Source organism: Eumetopias jubatus, unplaced genomic scaffold (genome assembly GCF_037043125.1).
Source record: "Eumetopias jubatus isolate StellerSeaLion01/CBP00866 unplaced genomic scaffold, mEumJub1_p1.0 scaffold_13, whole genome shotgun sequence".
NCBI classification, from domain to species: domain Eukaryota; kingdom Metazoa; phylum Chordata; class Mammalia; order Carnivora; family Otariidae; genus Eumetopias; species Eumetopias jubatus.
Genome location: NW_028274819.1, coordinates 51,635,848 through 51,657,546, shown reverse-complemented (window position 1 = coordinate 51,657,546; position 21,699 = coordinate 51,635,848). Strand labels below are relative to the sequence as shown.

At 37.0% G+C, this 21,699-nt stretch overlaps 1 protein-coding gene and 2 pseudogenes across 1 annotated transcript; 1 reads left to right on the top strand and 2 right to left on the bottom strand.

The window, feature by feature from the left end:
* Positions 1-661: 661 nt before the first annotated feature.
* Positions 662-3,156, top strand: LOC114219296 (olfactory receptor 52E8-like; annotated as a pseudogene).
* A 5,398-nt stretch (positions 3,157-8,554) lies between these two features.
* On the bottom strand, positions 8,555-9,497 carry LOC114219362 (olfactory receptor 52E8-like; annotated as a pseudogene).
* Positions 9,498-18,019: 8,522 nt separating this feature from the next.
* Positions 18,020-18,948, bottom strand: LOC114219404 (olfactory receptor 52E8-like). Its single transcript, XM_028116975.2, is given in 2 exon segments — positions 18,020-18,732; positions 18,735-18,948. Coding segments are annotated over 2 exon segments (927 nt in total).
* Between the last annotated feature and the right edge of the window lie 2,751 nt (positions 18,949-21,699).

Below are 21,699 nucleotides of genomic sequence, written 5' to 3'. Positions count from 1 at the left end.
GGAGGAGATACTGAATCTCTTGTATGAATCCAGAATGCAATATGTAATGGAGGACCTGAAAACCAGCTACTGTTCCAATCTCTGTGAAATTCCACTAATTACACAATTACACAATTCCAAAAGATTTGGCATGTGCACTGTCTAGCCATTCCCCCTAATTTAAACTAGAGAAAGATAGCTCAGAAGGCCTTAGAGCCCTCCTCCTCACTGCTATTCAGTACCACGTTTACAGGTCATGGCATTAGTATTATTTTTATACTTGTTATTTCTCCAGCCTATGTTATACATTTCCAATTATTTTACCTTGCTTCTATTATTGTAAATCAAAATCAACAACTCCTAAAATTTTAATGCTGTTAGGGCAAAGGTAAAGCTGGGGGATAGAATCTGTGGGGATGGCCAGAATAGAAACTAATAATGCAAGGTGGCAACCATGGATCCCATAGTTCGGAAGTAGAGTCACAGGAGAATTAACTATCTTTTTTCAGGAAGAGGAGGCTTCCAAACCCTAGGGATTAAGGGTTCTATGGGAGATGGGCTAGGGTTTGGGTATCTGTTGCAGCACAAGTATATACTTTCCTCTGTAGGCATGACAAATACAGTGAAGTCTGAAGGGGAGATACTGCTGTAGTCTGATCCTAAAAGAGTCATGGTCCTGCCTATGCCAGGTGGTGCTGCTCAAGGCTGGGTTCTGGGAGCCAGGCACTGGAAATGAGGGATAGGAGGTCTGAGAAATAGTTGAAACAAGAAACCCCTGAAATAGGGGTGAAGCTGTGAGGAACAGAAGAGCACAAGGTAGGTATTATTTAAATATTTTTGGTAGGGGTAAAGTCTCTTAGTATTTAAGTATAGATCAAACAGCATATTTTAAAATAAGGTACATTCTTTTGTTTTTGTTATCCAGAATTTTTAGAGTAAATTTTGATAGAAATTTCTATAGAAAACTTGAGAAAGCCCTCAGAAACAAGTACTTCCTTCATCTGTCCATCTTACCCGAGTCTCACTGAGCTGAGGGGTTTGCGGAACCTCCCAAGCAGAAGCACCTTGCTCCAACTTACTACACCACCATAGATCATAGAAAAAGAGGAGGAGGAGTTCAATTTCCTTCTTTACTTCTCACGGGGCGCCTGGGTGGCTCAATCGTTAAGCGTCTGCCTTGGGCTCAGGTCATGATCCCAGGGTCCTGGGATCAAGTCCCACATCAGGCTCCCTGCTCGACAGGAAGCCTGTTTCTCCCTCTCTCACTCCCCGTGCTTGTGTTCCTGCTCTCGCTGTCTCTGTCTCTGTCAAATGAATAAATAAAATCTTTACTCCTCACAAACCGACTACCTGATGCCCCAGAGAGAGTCACCAGCTTTCCTAAAGCCCTATTTCACAGCCTTATCAGAGAAGAGCAATTACCACTTCCAGTTCATGGCCTACAGGGCTCCTTTTCAGATTCAAATCCAAGTGTCATCCCATGTCTCAAACTTATTTTAATGTTGATAGTTGCTAGAGGGGAGAGGAATGGGGGGGGGCGGGATGAGCAAAATAGGTGAAGGGAAGTGGGAGATACGGGCTTCAAGTTATGGAATGAATAAGTCACAGGAATAAAAAGCACAGAACAGAGAATATAGTTAATGATGTTATAATAGTGATGAAATGGGACAGGTGGTAGCTGCACTTGTGGTGAATATAGAAATTGGACACTTAAAACTAACGTAACATTGTGTGTCAACTATACTCAAATAAAAAACATTTAATATTCATTATTAACTTTACACTAAATCATCCCCATATTGTATTCATTTATCTGCTTAATATCACTTTCTTAGAGGGAACTTCCCTCTTGATAAATTTAAATAGACACCGACTTCATTAGTATCCAATCATCATGCTTTGTTTTTCTTTAAGTCACTTTAAACTCTCTGGTATATATATGAATATGCACATACATGACATCTGTACATATACATGTATACCCATACACACTTATTTTTTATTTGGATATTGTTTGTCTCATCTCCCAAAAAATAATATTATAAAATCAGATTTTCTCAGATTTGTTCACTACACTTAGTAGAATTGTTAATATTTTTTAATATCTGAATGAATCCATATTTTAAAATTTGGCATAAAATCTCCTTCACGATTTCCTGTTGATCACCACTCCAAGTTTATTGTATTCTTTTATTGGATATGGTTTGACTTTTTAAATATTTGATAATTTGTTTTCTCTGCAATTCCAAAACAGAGAGAGGATATCCCCCTCACATAATACCAAATTCCACCCCTCCTATTTCCTCCTGCTGGGAGTTCCAGGCCTTGAAGAGATTCACATCTGGATTGGGTTTCCTTTTTGTTGTGTGTATTTGATTGCCCTTGTGGGGAACATCACTATCCTGTTTGTGATCAAGAATGAACACAATCTTCATCAGCCTATGTTTTACTTCTTGGCTATGTTAGCCTCCATTGATCTGGGCCTGTCCACATCCGCTGTCCCCAAAATGTTGGGCGTATTCTGGTTTAATTTAAAGGAGATTAGCCTTGGGGGCTGTGTCACCCAGATGTTCTTTATTCATATATTCACTGCCATGGAGACTGTTGTGTTGGTGGCGATGGCCTTTGATCGCCATGTTGCCAAGCAATCTCTGAGATACAGCCTGATTCTCATGAACAGGATGATTGGTCTCATCCTTGTTGTGCTGTCTGTCGTCAATTTCATTTTGGTTATCCCTCTGGTGTTTCTTGTCTTGAGGCCATATAATCCCCCACACATACTGTGAGCACATGGGAATTGCTTGGCTGGCCTGTGCCAATATAAAGGTAAACATATTTGGATTAATTCTTCTATCAGTGGTGTTTGTTGATGTTGTTCTGATTGTCATCTCCTTCGTAAGACTACTCCAAGCTGTCCTCTGCCTTCCTTCTCAGGATGCCACACTCAGAGCACTTCATACATGTGGCTCCCATATCTGTGTTATTCTAGCCTTCTTCACTCCAGCTTTTTTCTCCTTCTTGACCCACTGGTTTGGCAGGAATGTTCCCGTATACATTCACATTCTCCTGGCCAATCTCTGTGTTGTTGTTCCACCTGCCCTCAAACCTGTCATCTATGGAGTGAGAACTAAGCATATTTGGGAAAAGATTTCAGGTATCTTTTTGAAAAAAGACTGACATAAGCTGTCTCAGAGATAATTCACTTTAATCTAGGGGAAAGAGATTGTGTTTCTCAACCACAGAATCTTGCAACAGAAAAAAGACTGGGATCTTAGTATTATTTCATTCATAGTTTCCCTAGATATCCCATCTAGAACATATAATAGGATTAATGTCAAAATAATCACTGTGAAAATATATGGAATACCTAAAAGTTTTGGACAACTTATTTTTGGACAACTTATTTTGGACAACTTTATTACTTTCCTGTATAACCTCTACAGAGCAGTTCTTATAGACAGGACTATGTGGAATGAAATGCTTTTTATTTGCAAATAGTTTTGTGTTGGCCACATTACCAAATTTATATATATCTCCACATCAAGGACTAGAGGTATTTAATACTTGTGACAGATTCTTTCATTCCTTTCTTAATTGCTTAGTTGTTTTTATCCATAATTTTATTGATATTTTATTATATGCCAGAAACTGATGGTCATAGAAATATAAAAATAAAAATATACATGACAATTCAAGGTTTTATAGGAAGAAGAATTTGGAGAAATTTTCCCCATGACTGACTCTGTGTGGAATCTTCCCAGGCTCATCACATCTATGCAGATCTCCCATAAGTATCTTACTGTTCAAAGTTAACCAGTCGGTCTTTAGATGTATGTATCTGCAATACTGCAAAACTTATAGAAATATAAATATATTTATATCTCTATCCCTATCTCTATTGGTAAAGGGGGACTTCATAGAAGCATCAGTATGATAAGGAATTTAATATGTTCAGGAATGAACATCTCTAAATGGGTGAATTCCTAACCATGTCAATTACATTCTCAAAAGTCAAATTTAATGCCATAGATAGTAATTACTCTTGGATTCACAAACTTTAGTTATTCATTCATTCTTTATTTATTAAGTACCTTGTCCAGCACTTTTTAATTTGCACTTCTTCCTTGTGGCTTATCAGATGAACCTGAATATCCTATCTACATTTCATAGTTTTTGATCAATGATATGTATTTGGCCAATGTTTACTTCATGGTGTCTTGCTACTCATATAGCAGGTGCTTAATAATTTTTTACTTTAAAAAAATTTATCTTCAAAGAAGACATAGACATGGCCACCAGGTACATGAAAATTTGCTTAGCATAACTAATCATCAGGGAAATGCACATCAAAACTACAGTGAAGTCGGGGTGCTTGGGTGGCTCAATTGGTTGAGTTTCTGACTCTCTTGGTCTCAGGTCACAATCTCATGGGTCATGGGATCAAGCCACATGTCAGGCTCCATTCTCAGCAGGGAGTCTGCTTGGGGATTCTCTCCTTCTACCCCTTTCATGCTCATGCTCTCTCTCTCTCAAATAAATAAATGAAATCTAAAAAAATAAAACTACAGCGAGATACCACCTCACACTTGTTAGAATGACTATTATCAAAAAAAAAAAAGAAATAACAAGTGATGGTGAAGATATGGAGAAAAGGGAACCCTTTTGCTCTGTTGGTGAGCATGTAACTTGATGCAGCCTCTATGAGAATAGTATGTAGTTTCCTTGAGAAATTAAAAGCAGAACTACCATGTGATCCAGAAATCCCACTTCTTGATATTTATCTCAAGGAAAGGAAAATGCTAACTGGAAAAGATATCTGCCTCCCCATTTTCATTGCAACATTACTGACAATAGTTAAGATATGTAGCAACCTATGTGTTCATCCATCAGTGAGTGGATAAAGAAAATGTGGTACACACACACACACACACACACACACACACACACGCACTCACTGGAATACTATTTAGCCACAAAAAGAAGAAAATCTTGTCTTTTGTGGCAATACAGATGGACCTTGACAGCATCATGCTGAGTGAAATAAGTTAAAGAGAGAAAGAGAAATACTGTATGATCTCACTTATATGTAGAATCTAAAAAACAAACAAACAACAAAACAAAAAGAACTCATAGATATAGAGAACAGACTGTTGGATGCCAGAGGTGGGTGAGTGAATTAAATGGGAGAAGGGGGCCAAAAAGTACAAATTTCCAGTTATAAAATAAATATGTCAGGTGCCTGGGTGGCTCAGTTGGTTAAGCAACTGCCTTCAGCTCAGGTCATGATCCCAGAGTCCTGGGATCGAGTGCCGCATCAGGCTCCCTGCTCAGTGGGGAGTCTGTTTCTCCCTCTGACTCTACCCCTTCTTGTGCTCTCTCTCTCAAATAAATAAAATAAAATATTTAAAATAAGTAAATAAATAAATAAATACATTATGGGGATGTAATGTACAGCATAGGGACTTTAGTTAATAAAATTGTATTTTATATATATATATATATATATATATATATATATACTAAAAGAGTAGATCTTAAAAGTTCCTATCACAAGAAAAAAGTATAACCACATGATGAACTAAACTTATTGTGGGATCATTTCACAATATACTCAAATATCAAAGCATTATGTCGCTCACCTGAAACTAATAAAATTTATATGTCAATTATATCTCAATACAAAGTTTAAAAGGTATTAACAAAAATTATCAAGTACAACATACACATAGTAAAATGAAAGAATCTTACACATACCACTTGATGGCTTTTTATGAATACACAAACTATGCAAAGAATACCATTCTTGAAAGTTTCTAAGTCCCTTTCCAGTGGCTAGAACTAGCTGCCCTTCCCCAAGCTCAAAGTACCCCTCTTGAGTGCCTTCCTGTTTCTCCACTTTAGGACACTCCCTTTTGGGATGCTTCCTAACCCAATATTCTGCATTAATAGTGTTGTACAGATGCCCAAAGAGCTCCAGGGGTAATGCTTATAGTTTCCCAAGGCCTTTTGAATGGTCCCTATTCTAGGGTGGCGGCCAGGAGAGCAGATTGCTCTGCTGGGTGGTACAGTATTTATTTCATGGGATTGCTAAAGGCCAATCTACCATAACAGTGCTGGCATGCTGATTTAGAGTGATTCAAATTGTATATGTGGTCAGAGGCCCCATAGAAAGTATTTGCTGAGTGCCTGCACACTTTGTGAGCAGCCCAGAACCTATGTAACTACTGCTCAGATGAAAATACTTGGCATACCAACAACCCAGGAGAAGACTTTGTGCCCCTACCAGTGAAAAACTTTCAGAGTTCATCATTTTTTATATCTAGTACTATAGATTGCATAGTCTATGACTTTGTTATTAATTGACATTAATATTAATTAAATCATGTGATATATATCTTTTGTGATGGCTTACTTCACTCAAAATTATGTCTGCGAAATTAATTCATGTGAATGAATTTAACTGTAGCTTGTTACTTTTTGTTGTTGCATAGTATTCCACTTTATAAATGTACAAAATTTAATTATTAATTGTGGATGACATTGGAGTTTTATCTCATTTTTTACTATTTTCAATAAAGTTGTTATTATCATTTCTCTACATGTTGTTTGGGAGACATTTGCCATCAGTAATAATTCCTTTGTATGATTGCTGAGTGATTGGGAGGATACATTTTTATCTTTATTAGAAAGCTCCAACAGTTCTCTGAAATTATATGTATAATTTTACATTTTCACCAGTTACATAGAAGCCAATTGCTGTACATCCTCATCAGCACTATTGGTTTTGTATGTGTGTTGGTGACAGGTGGGTATGTATGTTTATGTTTATTTGTTGCCATTATTTGTTAGCATCATGTAGTGCTATTGTGATGTGGCTTTAAATACATTACCTTACCACTAATGATGTTGTAAAAACTATAGCTATTGACCATTTGGATGTTCTCTTTAGTGGAACACCATTTAATTTAAAGTCTGTGCCCATTTCCTTAGAACTGTATAATCTTTTCCTTAGGAAGTTGTAAATATTCTTTTTATAGTCTGTGTATAAATCCTTTCTCAGATATATATCCTGCAAATATCTGCTCCCACTCTACATGAATTGACTTTCCGCTCTTTACATGGTATTTTTTGAAGAATACAAGTTTTCATGCTCAATGAAATCAAATTTATTAATATTTTACATTAAAGTTATTGCTCTTTGTGTCCTATTGAAGAAATCTTTGTTGAACTCAGTAACATGTGAAGATATTCTTTCATGTTACCTTCAGTATTCTTCAATATTCTTTTTATTCCATATTTTTTAAATTAAATTCCAGTTAGTTAACATGCAGCATAATATTAGTTTCAAGTGTACAATATATTGATGCAACACTTCCATACAATATCCAATGCTCATCACCAAGTTCACTCTTTTTGAAAATAAATATACATATTTCTTACTTTGATGAAGTCCTTACAGTCATTGTAGGGACTTTGTAGGTCAGGTGATCAGTGGGTCTCCAAAATCATCCTGTGGTTATTTCTCCAATTACAGAATGCATAATTGGAATAGATATACTCAGCAAACGGCAGAATGGTCCATGAAGGTCAGTTTTTGTTCTATACAAGCCTTCAACTGATTGGGTAAGGCCCACACATATTATGAAGGTCCCAGTTTTTGTTATGTAACCGATAAGATTAAAAAAAAAACTCTCATTAATTTTGTGTGTTGGCTTAGGTGAAACAAAGGTAGCTTTCCACATTTTTAGTGGTTCACTACAAAGATAAATTTCATTCTGCACAATTGAGAAAAGGTCCTAGGAGTTGTGCCTGAATTTTTTGCATCTTTCTGTGTTTACCTGTTCTATTTCTTGTTCCTGCTATATTTTACCTTGACCTTATTTAAAGCCTAAAACGAGTACACCTCGTGAAGCCCCATGAATCCTTTCAAATACTTTTACCTCTGTTAGTAGTTGTTAACAGAGTTGTAGTTGTTACATAGTCGCTGTAGTTGCTATTTCAAAACTTATAAAAATGGAGCATACAATGATGTTTATGGTGTTTTATTGATTATTTTTTTCCCCTGTGGTTACATGATTAAGGAAGTCAACTGTACTACAGGAGAAATAAAATTGGTGCTTGATTTCTTTAATTGTTGCTCCTGGAACCCACACCCTACAGCTTGTCTAGTCAGTGCCATTATAGCTATGACAGTTCTTGGCAGCTCAGCACTTCTCCACCATAATCAGTAAACACCGTAAAGAGACTAATTAATAGTACTTGGGGAAAAAAATAGTACTTGAGTTGCACTAAAACTTTACCCATGGATCCTGATTTTAATATGAGTTCCAGAAATAAGTGACCCATATTTATTTAACAGACATTGTTTATTTAACAAACATTTATTTATGTTTAGTTAGTCTAGGAACAATAACTACTATGTCAATTTATCTTTAATTTGATACTGCACATAAATAAGGAATATTGTGTTTAACATCATTTACTGGAAAGCATTTACTCTATAAAAGCTTAACAATTGCCTCTTTTATGGATGAAAAGGAAAAAGATTTGAAGACTCCAAATCAAGTGTTCAGAATCAAACTTCCTTAAAAAGGAAGATTGTTACTACCCGCTCTTGGGTCTGCTCAGTTCTCACTCCATAAATAATGGGGTTAAGAGCAGGAAGGATGACCACATATAAATTAGCCAGGAGGCTATGGATATAACGTGGAATATTGTGTCCAAACCAATGAGTCATAAAGGAGAAAAATGCTGGAGTGAAAAAAAGCTACGATGACACATCCATGGGAACCACAGGTATTAAGAGCTTTGAACCTGGCCTCCCAGGATGAGAGTCTGAAGACCGTGTGTAGAATCTTCACACAGGAGATAGCAATCGAAACAACATCCAAAAGAATCATAGAGATGAGGATTAATCCAAATAATATATCGTCCTTTATGCTGACACAGGCCAGGAGGGCAGTGCCCATGTGCTCACAGTAGATATGGAGTATAATATTATCGCCACAGAATGAAAGCCTTGGAAGGAGAAACACAAGTGGAAACACTAAAGCAAAATTTTTCAACATTCCTACTCCAGCAATAATGCAAATAGTTCTGTTGGTGAGGATTGTGTTGTATCGAAGAGGGTGGCAAATGGCAATATAGCGATCAAAAGCCATGGCTACAAGCATGAATGTCTCAAAGCCTGTAAACAGGTGTATGAAGAACATCTGAGCTAAACATCCCCCAAAGTCAATCTCACTGAGGCCAAACCAGAAAATGCCCAGCATTTTGGGAACGGTGGCAGTGGAGACGCCCAGGTCAGTGAGAGCCAACATAGCCAATAAGTAGAACATGGGCTGGTGAAGGCTGTCCTCATTCTGGATCACAAAGAGGATGATGACATTCCCCAGGAGGGCAATCAGATACACTGTACCAAAAGGGACACCAAGCCAGAACTGCATATTTTCCAGTCCTGGGATTCCCAACAGCAGGAAGGATGAGGGGTGAATAAATGAGGTCTTGGCTGGAGACATACTGACAAAGACTTCTAATGGTCGCACTCTCTGCATTTGAAGGAATCTTTAGTTCTATATTATGCTTCCCAATGCCTCATCAATACTGCTAATACAGAATAAGAACAAAAAAGATGTAATTACTATATTTCTTCTAGGAACACAGATGAAAGATCATGTTTTCCCTCATACATCTTTTCCTGTCTTTTACTTTCATTGATACATACATATGACAAATGAAGGAGAATATTCCTTAAGAAATGAATGGATATTTAGATATTGGATGAGATCATCTAAATTAATTTTAGTGAGAACACTAAGTCAGTTGATATAAGATTCTATTTTAGGCTCTAACTTTTAAAACTATTTAATTAGAGATTGGGAGAAGATATACACATTGATATCTCACTGATACAAAGACTATAATCTGTGGGTACAGACAATATTGTAGATTTCAGAAACATCTTTTAAGATCATTTGTTTAAAAACAAACAAAAAGCTGATAAGAACAGATACTATACTTGATAGCAGGAAGGGAAGAATGAAGGGGGCGAATCGGAGGAGGAGACAAACCATGAGAGACTATGGACTCTGAGAAACAAACTGAGGGTTCTAGAGGGGAGGGGGGTGGGGGGATAGGTTAGCCTGGTGATGGGTATTAAAGAGGGCATGTTCTGCGTGGAGCACTGGGTGTTATGCACAAACAATGAATCATGGAATACTAGATCAAAAATTAATGATGTAATGTATGGTGATTAACATAACATAATAATAAAAAATAGTAATTTATACTATGTTTCTAAGACTAGTAATAAAAACATAAACATATCCAAAATGAAAAAAATAAAATAAAATAAAAAACAAACAAAAAGCAGAAACAGACCCATAATACAGAGAACAAACTGATGCTTGCCAGAGGGCAGGGGTATGGGAGAATGGACAAAATGGATGAAGGGTAGTAGGAGATACAGGCTTCTAGTTACAGAATGAATAACTCATAGAGATAAAAGGTACAGCATAGGGAATATAGTCAATGGTACTATAATTGTGTTGTATGGTGACAGATGGTAGGAATGGCATAATGTATCAACTTGTCAAATCACTATGTTGTACACCTGAAACTAATGTCACAGTGTGTATCAACTCTACTTCCATAAATAATAATAATAAGTTAAAGATAATTTGTTTAATTAGAAATATAAGTGCAATATATTCCTCTGTGCATTTCCACTTACAATCATTAGACTTTTATTTCTGCTACTTAATATAGCCTATCTTTCTTCTTCAACTTGTTTATAAATAACTTTCATCAAAAACTAAGCACATTTTTTCTTTTTCTAAATTTGTGTTACTTTTACATCAGGGATGAAGACATTTTCGCTTTATTCTTTGAAACAAAGACCTTGCTCTATGAGGCCACAGAGTTCACAAAATTCAACATAACATAATTAATCTTAGACATAAAACCACCATTTTTAGATAGATTGACTGGGGCTTAAAGCACTGACTGAACCATGCAGGCTCCCCATTTACGTCCCCTAATCCTCATAGCAGACAAGATGGCTTCACTTCACTTCTAAACAATCCATACCACTTCCAACTTTGTCCCTAAACGGGAATTCATGAATATTGTCATCATTATATTGCCATTGCTATTAGAAGGGAGAGAACAACTACAGAAATAATAGTGTTATATAAGCATTTAATATTATTTATTTCAACTTCACAAAGAAATTTCAGACAAATTATACCACTTGCTACTCATATCAGCCACATTGGGAAAAACAGGACAGATTCTGGCTCCTGAATCAGTGGATTTCTTTTATGTCTGGATCACAGGAGCACGTCTCCATCCTCAAAATGACTGCTTGGTTGCAGTCAACAGCTCTCTGACCTCCTGGTATTCCTAGGATTCTACCCAAATGCATCTATTTGTGGAATTTTCATATAGTATCAAGCATTTAGTCCTTTATTTGGTTTCTTGAGCTACTTGCCCTCATAATCAGCACCCCAAATTTCCTCCCAGTTTCCTGTTCTTCATTATCTACTACCTCTTGCATATTTTCTAATATAATTGTTCTAAATTTACAACTCTAAAGAACTGGGAACCAAAGATGAGTGTGTTTTTAATTATAATCAATAAAGAATAGCACTTTGAAGAGTATGAAATAGCATTAATATGAGACATGATCTCTTCCTAAAAGCCAAGGAAGTTAGGATGTTGCACAATATACAATGCACTTGAGATTGTAGACAATCAAAGTAGATTTTAAGAATAAAAGAGAAATGCCCTGTGAAAGAAAAAAAGAGGAAGATGAAATCTCTGAAAGTAGAAATGTACCTGTAGGAGAGCTCCTCAAGACAGGTATGAGGAAAAGAGAGGAGGAACCAGCATCATCCTCCAATTAATCCTCCACATTTTACCTAAGTGACGCATTCTCAAGAAGGCCTTCACTGAACTCAGTGTGTTGGCTGGCAATAGTCTCTCCTAAGACCTTCTTATTCTATTACATAACTCTCTGTATGTCTACTTAATCAATGTCTGAGTTCCATTGGATAAGCTTCACGCAAAGTTGCAGAGGAGGCCAGTGAGCACGTTTGTTCATCATTATTTCTCTAGCACAACATCTGCCAGAGAGCTGCCACTCAAAACATTTGTGAATGAAAGACTGGATAAGTAGGTAATTGTTAATTCTAACTCCTGGTCAAAAGTCCTCACTAGGAGGACAATAGAAATCACACAGTGTATGTGGCAGGTAAGGATAGAGAAATGAAATGAGAATCAACACCATGATCCTTATAAGGAAACTATGAATATATAAAATAAGTCCTTGATCAGAGGCTTTCCTGACAAGGGGTCTATTAATGGGCCTGTGATGCAGCAAAGGGGGAATACAAGGCAGACATTGTAGGGAAGATTTAGCAAAAGCAGTTGGTAGGACAATCAGAAATGGGCAGTAACATATGATTGATAGATTTATTTATGTATATCTTATTTTTCTCCTGGAAACCCTCGACTCTTGTGCTGCTCTATGGCATTAATGAAATATCAATAGAAAAGTTTTATAGTAGTGCATTTTCCAAAATCTGAGTTATTCAATCTTTACAATGGCAACTAGTTTTCACATATAATCACTATTTATAGTAGAGTGCCTAAATAAATAGACTTTTTCAAGGGCCAAAAGGATGAGGGCAGAGACTTGTGAAATCTGTAGCCAAAACCTTAGACTTGGAAGGGAATTTAGGAGGCCTCATGTAGAAAAATAGACTAGGACAGGAGGTAGAAAAGTAATGGCTGAAAGACAGCCTCATTCAGCATGCCACCTATCCAGAACATGCTTATGCCCTCTATCCAGATCTTTATCCATGCGGAGAATGAATAACAAAAGCTCAAGAACTGTGTTAAAACCAAAAACACGTTCTATCAGGTATTCTGCAGGGCTGGGTAAAGGGAGAGCCCTCGCTGAGAGCAGAGTTGTTCCTTTGTACACCACTGAGTAGGACTAGTTCAGGCTGCCATATGCCAGATTCATATCAACCCAGAAGAGATCCACCCTCACAATCCAGACCAAATAGGCAGGTGGAGAGCTAAATAAATGCATACATGTTCCTGATGTGGGGGACAGAAAGAAGATCATCTTACTTTTACCAAACAAGGCCCTGGTATTAGGAAAGTAGTAGAAGATAGATAGACTGGAAGAGTCAGAAAGTAATGAGTGAGTGAGTTCTGCTGATAGGAAAGTGATGTCGTTAAATAAATTTATCATTTGTTTTGTATTTTTATCTACAACTTATATATGTAATGCTAAAACTGCTTGATAATAGGGAATACTAAAGCAAGAGTGAATATGTATGTAAACATGTAGCCATATAGTATGTGTAAATCAGAATGAGAAAGTCCATTGTACTTTTAAGAAGCTACACACGGTTTGGAAGATGAAGGTATTAAAAAATTGCTGCTATTCACCATTAGTGACAAAGAAATAAAAATAGAAAATGTATTAATTTCATTTGGAAAAAAATTTAAGAATGTCTTTTTTTGGATATTAAATACAAAAGAGATTCTGAAATAAGCAGTCACATAAGTTCAGTAGAATTAGGCTAAAAGAGAGTTAGAAGTGGGAGGGAAAGGAAGAGAGAGAGAAGAGGAATGACAGAACAGAGGGGGGGAGGGAGAGGGAAAGGAGGCAAAACAGAACAGAGTGGGAAAGAGAAAACAGAAGAGAGAGGGAGAAATGTAGTAATAAATCAGCAAAATAAGTTGTTTGCTTAGTTTTCTTTTAATTTTCCTTATCATTAAAGTAGGTATGCTTGTTGTGAAAAAAAATGATAAAACACTAAAATATGCAAAATTACCTGAAATTCTACCCATTAGATATTTAATGTAAAATATTTTGGTTTATGTCCTCCAAATCAATATTTGTATCATATATAAATGTATATCGTCAATTTAATGAGGGGATTAAATCAACATACCCAAGCTCAAACCTTCCCAACCTATGGGTTTAAATACATCTAGCGGCCAAGCCTATACCCAACTCACCAGCTTCAGGAATAGCCAATATTGAAAGAATCTGCAATCCTGACCAATAACTGCTCCAAGCATGTCTTAGCACTATAACTGGGGTTCAAGGAGAAAAGTTTATACTGAGATTAAAAATCCTCTCCCTGAAGGGGAATAGCTGCTCTTCTGGGGCCACATGTGATGAGGACATGAAGGAAATGAATTCACAAGTTCTCACCATAGGTTTATGGGCAGAAAGAAAGCACAGGGGCAGCAGAATCCCTTGGGACTTTCAAGTTTCTCCCCTTAGCTTCCCAATTTGAAAGAATTTCTCATTCTCTAACAACCCACTCTTTCTAATTATTCTCTTGCCATCAGTCCCACAAGAATAACATCTGAGCCAACCTATAATTTCTCCAAGTCATTACCTATGGCTGTTCTATACTCTAATGATTGTGCCACTCTTTTCCAGCAAATATCATTTACTTGATCTAGAAGTTAGGTTAGCCACTGAGCACTTATTTAAAATTAAGTATGTGGTCAGTAATGTTTTGCATCTGTAAATCTTTTCCCCAAGAAGCTTATATTCTGGTTGCATAGTTAATACTAGCCCTGTATGACGAGGCAAAGAACTAAGTTTTAACATACATGGGGCCAACTTTAGAGCTACAGAAATTCAGGGAATCGGTGAGTTTTCCCGGCTTCCTAACTCAATTTCCTTTAGAAGAGGCTTAGAAGATGGCACAATAAAAACTGCAAAGTAAAATAGAAACATACATCATTTGAGGACATCACAGAAAGATTATGTATTGTGTTTAGCCTGGATAAGTATAAAATCATGAGAGACTTTCTTCTGAGAAAGAAAAAAGCAGCTCTAATATCTGTCAGTTGATAGCAGTCTTCGCACAAACATCTTGATTGATGATGTCCACTTAATATAAAAAATTTCACTAAGTATGAGCATCCTGAAAACATCTATTTCTGAAAAATATCCCCTAAGCAAGTCCAAATCCAATATCAAGCCCTTCCTTGAACACTCTTACTGAGACCCCTAACATTTCACCACTGCATGTGGTGTCTCTTATTACAGGAGGTGATGAATCCTCCTTTTTTAAAAACTATAATTGTATTCCTGGCGGCTGTTGACTAGAGAGCATTGATATTCCCTATGTATAAGATTGTCAGTTGGTCCACATGCTCATCAGTAATTGTAGTTCTCAGGGTTTTTCAACTGAATAGATTCTAGTGCTGCCTCATTGTATTTTGGTGTACATTTCCCTGAAGTCCAGTGATGCTGAGCACCTTTTTATGTATTTATTTGTCATCTATATAATTTTCTTTGGTGAAGTGCCTGTTCAAATCATTTGTCCATGTTTTAAATTGGGTTGTTTCCTTATTATTGATTTTTGAGAGTTCTTTATATATTCTTGATACAAGTCTTTCACGACATATTGTTTTGCACATATTGCCTCCTGCTCTGTAACTTGATTTTTCCTTCCCTAAACAGTGACTTTTAAAGAACAAAAAAAAATTTTATTTATTAAGATTTTGTTTTAATTTCAGTACAGTTAACATACAGTGTAATATAGGTTTCAGGTGTACAATATAGTGATTCAACACTTACATACGACACCCAGTGCTCATCACAAATGCACTCCTTAATCCCCATCACCTATTTCACCCATTCCCCCATCCACCTCCCCTCTGGTAACCATCAGTTTTTTCTCTACAGTCAGGAGTCTGTTTTTTGGTTTGTGTCTCTCTCTCTCTCTTTCTTTTGTTCATGTGTTTTTTTTTTAAGATTTTATTTATTTATTTGACAGAGAGAAACACGGCGAGAGAGGAAACACAAGCAGGGGGAGTGGGAGAGGGAGAAGCAGGCTTCCTGCTGAGCAGGGAGCCCGATGTGGGGCTTGATCCCAGGACCCCAGGATCATGACCTGAGCCGAAGGCAGATGTTTAACAACTAAGCCACCCAGGCGCCCCTCATGTGTTTTATTTCTTAAATTCCACATATGAGTGAAATCATATGGTATTTGTTTTTCTCTGACTGACTTATTTCACTTACCATAATACGCTCTAGCTTCATCCCTGTTGTTGCAAATGGCTGATTTCATTATGTTTTATGGCTGAATAATAATCCATTGTATATATATTTACCACATCTTCTTTATCCATTCATCTATCAGTGGACACTTGGGCTGCTTCTGTAATTTGGCTATTGTAGATAATGCTGCTATAAACGTCAGGCTGCATTTATTCCTTTGAATCAGTGTTTTTGTACTCTTTGCATAAATACTCAGTAGTGAGATAGGATCATAGGATAGTTCTATTTTTAACTTTTTGAGGAACTTCCATCCATTTTCCACTGTGGCTGCCAAGTAGGTTTAGAGGGAACATACCTCAGCATGACAAAGGCCTTAGCTGAAAAACCCAGAGTGAACATCACACTCAACGAGGAAAAACTGAGAGCTTTTCCCCTAAGGTCAGGAACAAGACAAGGATGTCCATTCTCACCACTTTTATTCAACATAGTACTAGACGTCCTTGCCACAGCCATCAGACAACAAAAAGAAATAAAAGGCATCCAAATTGGTAAGGAAGAAGTAATATTTTCACTAGTTGCACATGATCTAATACTAAACATAGAAAACCCTAAAGACTCCACAAAAAAAACTACTAGAACTGATAAATGAATTCAGTAAGGTAGCATGATACAAAATCAGCATACAAAAATCTGTTGCATTTCTATATACTAATAATAAAGCAGCAGAAAGTGAAATTGAGAAAACAATCCCACTTAACAATTGCACTAAAAATAATAAAAGTACATAGGAATAAACCTATCCAAAGAGGTTAAAGACCTGTACTCTGAAAACTATGAAACACTGATGAAGGAAATTGAAGATGACACAAAGAAATGAAAAGACATTCCATGCTCATGGATTGGAAGAACAAATATTGTTAAAATGTCCATACTACTTAAAGTAATCTACAGATTTAATGCAATCCCCATCAAAATACCAACAGCATTTTTCACAAAACTGGAACAAACAGTCCTAAAATTTGTATGGAACTACAAAAGACCCCAAATAGCCAAAGCAACCTTGAAAAAGGAAAACAAAGGATGAAACTGACCATATGTCTTTCACCATACACAAAAATAAATTCAAAATGGATTAAAGACCTAAACGTGAGGTGAGACCTGAAACCATAAAAATCCTAGAAAAGAGCACATGCACTAATTTCTCTGACATAGGCATAGCAATGTTTTTCTAGATCTGTCTTCTGAGGCAAGGGAAATGAAAGCAAAGATAACCACAATCTTGATTTCTAACACTTGTCTACGAGGAAGCAAAAGATTAGTAGCAGACCTGAAACCATTTTTTCTCCTCCACCAGTGAAAGACAGTGGTCTAGTTTCATCTTTTTTGCATGTAGCTGTCCAGTTTTCCCAACACCCTTTGCTGAAGAGACTCTTTTTCCCATTGTAGATTCAATCCTCCTTTGTTGAAGATTACTTGATCATATAATTGTGGGTTTACTTCTGGGTTTTCTATTCTCTTTTATTGATCTATGTATCTATTTTTGTGCCAGTACCATGCTGTTTTGATTACTATAGCTTTGTAGGATAACTTGAAGTCTGGAATTGTGATGCCTCCAGCTTTGTTTTTCTTTTTCAAGAAAGAAAATCCATGCTGTCTTCTGCCTGCCCTCCTGGGAAGCCTGGTGTAATCTTAAGCATCAAACTCTCACCTGAAAACTTGTGAATATAGTAATGACTTTATAGGACTACCTTGATCATCAAATAGTATAAATATAAGTACTTTGTAAAAGATGCAATCCTTAAAAATTGTAATATTATCACCCAAAAAATTATTATTATCTGTAAACTCAAAGGATTACAGAAAAAAATGTTATTTCTGTTTATATTCATCTTTGCTATTTCTCTTCTATCTTTTTAGACAATAACCTCCTTCTAATGAGCAAATGGTGTATTTAAGAACTGTAATTCTAGGAAAAGCAATGGTTAACTGTCTTTAAAAAAAAATCTTCAAAACCCGCTCCCTAATCTGCTTGGTCCTGACCCCATAGATTACAGGACTGAGGGCTGGTGGAACAAACATATATAGGTTGGCTAAGAGGATATGGATATACTGGGGGATACTGTGGCCAAAATGGTGTGTCAAGAAAGAGAAAAATGCTGACATGAAAAAAGCTAAGATAACACCAATGTGGGAGCCGCAGGTGTTGAGAGCTTTGCACTGGGCTTCCCAGGAGGGCAGACAGAAGACAGCATGGAGGATCCTGACAGAGGAAAGAGTAATAAGAAGCACATCCAATAGTAATATGGACATATCCCCAAGACCAAATATTATGTTGACTTTGATGCTGGCCCAGGCTGGACGGGCAATGCCCGTGTGTTCACAGTAGGTATGAGGGATGATATAGTGGCCACAGAAGGGTAGCCTCAGGAGAAGAAAGACCAGTGGGATCACCATGCATAGACTCCGCAGAATAGCAATGCCTGCAATGATGCTGATGATTTTGCTGGTGAGGATCAGGGTATACCAAAGGGGTTTACAAATGGCAATGTAGTGGTCAAAGGCCATGGCCATCAACACAGTGCTCTCCAGGGCAGTGAAGAAATGGATGAAGAACATCTGGGAAAGGCAGCTTTCAAAATATATATCCCTGAGTCTGAACCAAAAGATACCCAGCATTTTGGGGATGGTGGCTGTGGACAAGCCAGGTCGACGGAGTCCAACATGGCCACAAAGTAGGACATGGGCTCATGGAGACTATGCTCAGTCTGGATCACAAACAGGGCAGCAGCTTTCCCCAGGAGTGCAATAAGATACACAAAGAAAAAGGGAAATCCAATCCAGATGTGCACAGCTTCCAGCCCGGGGATACCCAAGAGGTGGAATGAAGAAGGATGAAACTGGGTGTCGTTAAGTATGGACATTGTCTTTGCCACTGTCGGTGACTGCATATAGCAGTGTTAGATATCAACTTCCCAGTAGTGATTCTTGCTCCACTTCTGTCTTTTTCCTGACTCCTGGTTAAATGCAAAATAAGTTTGCAATATTCATTTTCTCCCACTTCTTCCAATGTTATCAAAACTTCTCTGCCATCCTTACCTGAACATCAGAGGGCTCCAGGAATAGAGCCAATCTCTCTATTCCCCGGATCATTCCCATATATCAAAGATTGAACAAGAGAGGGGAGAAGTATACATCAGGAATAATACAGGGTTTTGTTCTTTGTATGTCATGGTGTTACATACATTGCATTTAATTTATATGAAAAATGCTTTACCAGATGTAATTCAACCCATTCCCTTATTGGGGAATTTGAGGACCATTCATGGGTGTGTGTGTGTGTGTGTGTGTGTGTGTGTGTGTGTGTGTGTGTGTGTTTATGTATATATATATATATTATGCATATGTATATACATACATATATATGTATATATAAATATACATATTTGCATTTGTATATATATATGTGTGTGTATTTGACTATGCATATACCTCTGTTTGATTCTGAAACAGAAACAACAAATTTACTTTTTTTTATTCATGAACCTGAAACTACTTCACACACACAAATTCTCAGGGAGAAAAAAGTTTGTTAAATAAATAAGGTAGAGGGTAGTCATAATAACCAGCATGCCCCAGATAATTAGTAACATAATTTCCATCTTAACGAAGTCTTCCAAAAGTCATTTTCATCCAAAATATTTTGGATCATGAATAAAGATAATAAAATAGAGACATTTGCACAGGAACTTTTTAAAAAAATTTTTATTTAAATCAATATAATATCACAGGAACTTTTAATGTGAGAGTGAAACTTGGATTCATAAAATATTTTAAATTGAAATGATCTCATTATACACTGAATCCATAAAATTTCAAATTAATTTAAGAAGCTGTTTTGGGATGTCTAATCAGGGATACTTAAGAGTTTCTAATTTTTAGCTCTATCTTATTCAAATCCTATCTATTCCTATTTATACAAGGAAAAGAGTATTTCTTTGGATACCCTTGAAATTAGAGTCCAACAAACTGTCCTCTATCCCAGATCTTGATGTCTTCCTGGGTATTTCCTTTTAAGGACTAAATAAAAAGGAATTTATTAAGGGATCTATTATATAATAACTAGCTTGAGCAGCAAAATGTTGCAGTTATTTATCCTGAATTAATATTTAAATTAAATTAAATTAAAACAGGAAAAGAGTTCCTTATTGGGTAACTTCCTGAGATAAAACGATTTTGAAAACTATGTGAAAATGGTAGACTCAGGATCAATGGCCGGAAATTGAGGGAGTTCACACTTGAGTAGTTCTCATCAGAGATAGATGCCCAGAAAAAGCATCATAGCCTCTAGCAAAGAAAGTGGTCCACGTGAGGCCTGTCAGAAGCGGCAGAAAGAAGGGAAAAATTGGGATAGAAATTTAGAAAATTTGAATAAGACCTGACTGATGCTTTCACAGTGGAGTGAGGGAAATACAAATGAAAAGATGAAATCTGAATAAAATGTTGCATTATGGTAGAAAAATACAACAAATGTTATGGGTATGAATAGGACAAAAGAAACTCCATGGAAGAGGTAAAATGGATCAAGGGCAACTTTGTGCATAGGATAAGCAGAGGAGGTTTATTCTAGGTGAGAGAAACACATGTATGTTTTGAGAACATAATAATCAAAACATAATAACAAATATAATAATCAAAATTATTACCGGCCCTACCTCAGAGGGTGAGTTCACTAGTTTGCCGTTTAAGAGTTGGGCTAGGGGCGCCTGGGTGGCTCAGTCGTTAAGCGTCTGCCTTCGGCTCAGGTCATGAACCCAGGGTTCTGTGATCGAGCCCTGCATTGGGCTCCCTGCTCCACAGGAAGCCTGCTTTTCCCTCTCCCACTCCCCCTGCTTGTGTTCCCTCTCTGGCTGTCTCTCTCTCTGTCAAATAAATAAATAAAATCTTAAAAAAAAAAAAAAAGACTTGGGCTCTGTGGCCCTTTTTGCAACCTTTTCCAGATTCTGGAGATTAATAGTTCTATCTTTAAATGAAAAGCATCTGGGTCACTAGAGTGAACTAGAGCATGAGGTTGTAGGATTATTATGGTTTTACATCCAAAGAAGGAAGCTAATCTCATTCTCACCCCTGATTTTCCAGGAGCATTAACCTCCTATGAGTTGGTACTCTCCTGAGTGTTTCAACAGTCACATTTCCAAATCAGTTAACCAACCAGTCACTTATTCATCCCATAAGTATATGCTGACCTATTCTATCAATATATATTCATATATCCCCAAATCTTTGCCAGGTACAGTGAGGAGACTGGGCCCCAGCCTCTCCCCCCTTGGGGACCATGATTTCTAATGTACTAAAATGAATTATACCAGACATTTTCTCAGTTCTGTATCATGTTACTCATTACATTACCATATTCCACAGCCTCCACCTACCAACTCACCTTTCCCAACACACATAAACACCATTTCACGTCCTGTAAATGATAAGGAAAGGAGGGATGATTCTTTATTCCAGTGTTTTGCAACCAACAGCTATTTTCTCCCTAGGGTATACTTGGCAATGTCTGGAAACATTTCTGACTGTCAGAACTCGAGGAAAGTGTTACCAGTGTCTGATGGGTAGGTGCCAGAGATGCTGCAAACATCCCACAGTGCACAGAACAGCCCCTCCCCAAG